Source organism: Branchiostoma belcheri, unplaced genomic scaffold (genome assembly GCF_001625305.1).
Source record: "Branchiostoma belcheri isolate BF01 breed outbred unplaced genomic scaffold, Haploidv18h27 scaffold179, whole genome shotgun sequence".
In the NCBI taxonomy this organism is placed as follows: domain Eukaryota; kingdom Metazoa; phylum Chordata; class Leptocardii; order Amphioxiformes; family Branchiostomatidae; genus Branchiostoma; species Branchiostoma belcheri.
In genome coordinates this window covers 269,912-273,509 of record NW_017803257.1, presented here as the reverse complement: position 1 = coordinate 273,509, position 3,598 = coordinate 269,912, and the positions used below count along the sequence as shown (strand labels likewise).

The window sequence follows — 3,598 nt, the reverse complement described above, 5'->3', positions numbered from 1 at the left end:
TGTGTTTAGCCATGTGCCGGTCTAAATCGTCTTTCCGTGCAGCAGAATAGTCACACTGGTCACATTTGTAGGGTTTCTCACCAGTGTGTCTTCTCATATGCACGGTTAGGTGAGGCCTGTCAGCTGTCCTATATTCACACTTCTCACACAAGTAGGGTTTGTCTCCAGTGTGTTTAGACATAGTACCTTTCACCACAGGCCAGTCCGTCTGCTCTGTTTGACTCTGTACGGAAGGCTGGACAGAGTTTACCCCGTGCGTTTCCTCCGATAGAATGTCCTCTTCCTTGTCCTGCTGTCCTCCCGTGTCTGTTGCCGGGTCCTCGCTGCTGCTTGTCTCGTTCCCAGGGTGCACAGTTGGCAGCTCGTCCACAGGAATCTCACAGATTCTCCGGTCCATAATTTTCTGAGACCGAAGATAAAATTTCCAAAATTGAAGCGTCGACAACGTGTACTGTACATACTATCCGTTGCTATATTAGACCAAAAATAATACATCAGGAATTCAAGCATAATGATATTTCCATACTATTTATGCCCACAGTCTATATGACCCTATAGCCAGTATATTTGGAAAGAGACCAGCACGGTGGTCTGGTTACTATGCAAAAATCCCCATTGCTATGTGAATAGGCCCCGCCCACTAAGTGTCTGGCCGGCATGCCTCCATAACACCCAGCAGCGGGCCCGAATATTTCACCAAAAAACTCACGACCGGGCAATCCTACAGAAAAACTAAAATAGGAACCTACAAAATCGATATGTTGGTTATGAAACTAGGTTAAAATAAAGAAGTGACAAGCTGACACCGAGCTTCACTGCGCCAACACGCGGCCCATGTGCAAATGTCATTTTCGGTCGTTGACCTTTTACCTTCAAAACTCATTTCTTTAATTTGTGCGTAAAACAACACCTAAAGGCATTATCTAAAGATCTGCCTTTGGAAATTTCGCTACGTTCTCAGGTTTTGGCTGTCTAGAAGATTTTAACTTATTTTTCAAAATTTTTGGTACATTTTCTCCCATATTCCCTTTCGGCGAGAACGTACGCGAATTTCCAAAAGACAAAATGGCGGCGGCGTTGTAACCTTTACGGTCGTCTTGGTTTGATCAAATTCTATTTTGACAAACTTCAGATATTTCTCAAAATATGAAATGTACATTTTCCACATGGGATTGTTGAAATGTTTTGGAGTTATAATGAGGAGAAGAGAGGGCATTTTTAGCGCCCTTTTGTTCAAAAAACAAACATATTCAAATTCGTTGCCCAAGCGGCCATTGTATTCGCTGAGTTCCCCAAGCGTGATAATTGCCCGGGATTTTCAAATCTGCGAACGAGGTACACACTTTTCCCAGGTTTTGTTCTGTCCAGCCAAGGCAAGGAGGTTTAGAAATAAAAATATTTAACCTCCTTCGTCAACCCGTTTTACAGTTTCTGAGATAAAGACGTGGCTTGGGCTTTACGCATACTCTCACGCTCATAGTCATACCACAAATAATTGTTTACAAATTCACTCAAGACCTTTATTGTACATTTATGCCTTTACGGGCTAAACACATGCCATGTATATTGTTGTAAATACAAGCATTGGTCTAAGCCAACTTCAGATTGTGTAGTAACTTGTTGCGGCATTGTTCTAGCCGAAACTTCTCATGTTTCGTCCCTGGTTCTGCCGAAGTATTGCCGATCTCGGAAACAACGTCCAGAGCAAATACAGAGATAAGTACAGAATACGTGTTAACTCGCGGGGATGTCTAAAATAATAAGATCTAAACGAGTTGCGTTCAAGAAACACTGGCGTTCATGCGCTAATTTACAAAAATACGGAAACCAAGATGGCGCTGACAAAATCAAAACAACAACGGAGAGTGGATAGATCGACGTCGGCAATGTTACAAAATAGCACTCCTAATGTAACGTTTGTTACTTTGTATCAAGGGTTATATTTTCAAACAACAAGATCACTTTTAAAGTACGAGTCGGGGTTTATTTTATATTTTGTAGAAGAGGGTATAAGGGCGGCTTTTTTTTAGTAACATGTAGTCTAAATCTCATCGAGGATTTTGGCTTATCGGCGTTCTTCGAATTCTTGCCCAATCTTGGCCGGTCAAGGGTAACCTAGTGGCCGCCATTATCTGAGTAATTTTACGTTTTGATCGCAACTGAATTACACAGAGAGTTTGAAACGATATTGTTCTGTGTGTGTGTACCAGGCCAGAAAATGATCATAGCTTGAGCTTGTACCCACGCCATGTATTGTTAGAATGTGTGAAATTAGAACAATAGAGGATCTGGAGAAGTGCGCATATGAATAGAACAGTTGGCGGGAAGAATTTGCAGGGGGGCAAACAGCAAGGTAAACATTTCTAGAGCCGGCCCACGAAAGTGTCAACCAATCATGGACAGTTGCCAATGGTGACAAGTGTAATTGACATCTAATTTTCATTAATATTGATTAGCCACGAGTGGTGATTTTTGAGGCCGTTTTAGACCACCGTGCAGTGATTTTGGATATCAGATATCCTATCTGGGTCGATCTGCCCCCCTCCCCATGCATACCTTAGATAATTCACGCATCACGATTTGAAGTATCTGCTGCGGTACCGCGACAGAGCGAGTGTAGGAGGTACACAAAGGTCTTACCTGTCTTTTAAAACTGCCCAGAGTAGGTTTAGAGTCGAAGTAAGCTGGTAATCGCCTCAGATTGGAGAGAAATGACACCCTCGCACGGCTCAAAATGGCGGACAAGCTTGCGTAATCAAAGGTCAAATCATACAGATGGGGCAAAGGTCAAAGTTGACAAACCTGATTACCCAGATTCAGGATTTTGTCGTTACGGACGTCTTGCATGATATATTCCTCTTTTCTCTGCTCTATCAGTTTGAACAACTGTTTCTGCTGCATTTACTACAATTGTAGCAGTACATGTTCGAAGAAAAAGACGACTATAAGAAGATGTTTGCAAAGCGGATGTCACAATTGTGATGATGACTAGTTACGAGATATGTGTATATATCAGCTTATTTCACAACGTGAGCGAATTGAATACAAACAGATATGTACAAGCAGTTTGAAACGGTTTCAGTACCTTTATTTCTTTTCGCACAATAATACAATATGTAATGTATCTAAACCTAAGTCTATTTTTAAAAGAACTACTTTACAATGGGAAGGAGTGGGGTTTTTTTTAGCATTAGTACTATTTATTATTAGTGCTATTGCATCAATACTTCTTCATCGCGTACTGAATGTACCATAAGTATTCCAGTAACCTGTCCATAGAATACTAATAATGTACAAAAGAATACGAGTAACAGATCTATAATACACGTACGTAATGTACAACATTATCAACACATCAACTACCATAATTCTTAGCATCTACAGTGACATAAAGAAACTTTAAACTTAATAACAAACATATCGGTCAGACTGACACACAATTCCTGGAAACAAAGGGGTTTGTCAAGTTTAAATGTTTAACCATCTGAAGATCTAGAATTTTAAATGCTGGCGAATCATCAAATCTGTTTCCTTGTAACACTTTTTTTTACCTGTATCTTCGACTAAAACTAAAAAGTCAGTTCCAAACTAGTTTGGT

General features: G+C 40.6%; 1 protein-coding gene across 1 annotated transcript in view; it reads right to left on the bottom strand.

Moving 5' to 3' along the window:
- Window positions 1-3,371: 3,371 nt before the first annotated feature.
- Window positions 3,372-3,598, bottom strand: part of LOC109467229 (oocyte zinc finger protein XlCOF19-like) — a 2,035-nt gene continuing 1,808 nt past the window's right edge. Inside the window, exon 3 of the mRNA XM_019765172.1 lies at window positions 3,372-3,378. Within this exon, the coding sequence (XP_019620731.1) occupies window positions 3,372-3,378 (7 nt within the window). The remainder of the gene's footprint in view (window positions 3,379-3,598) is intronic.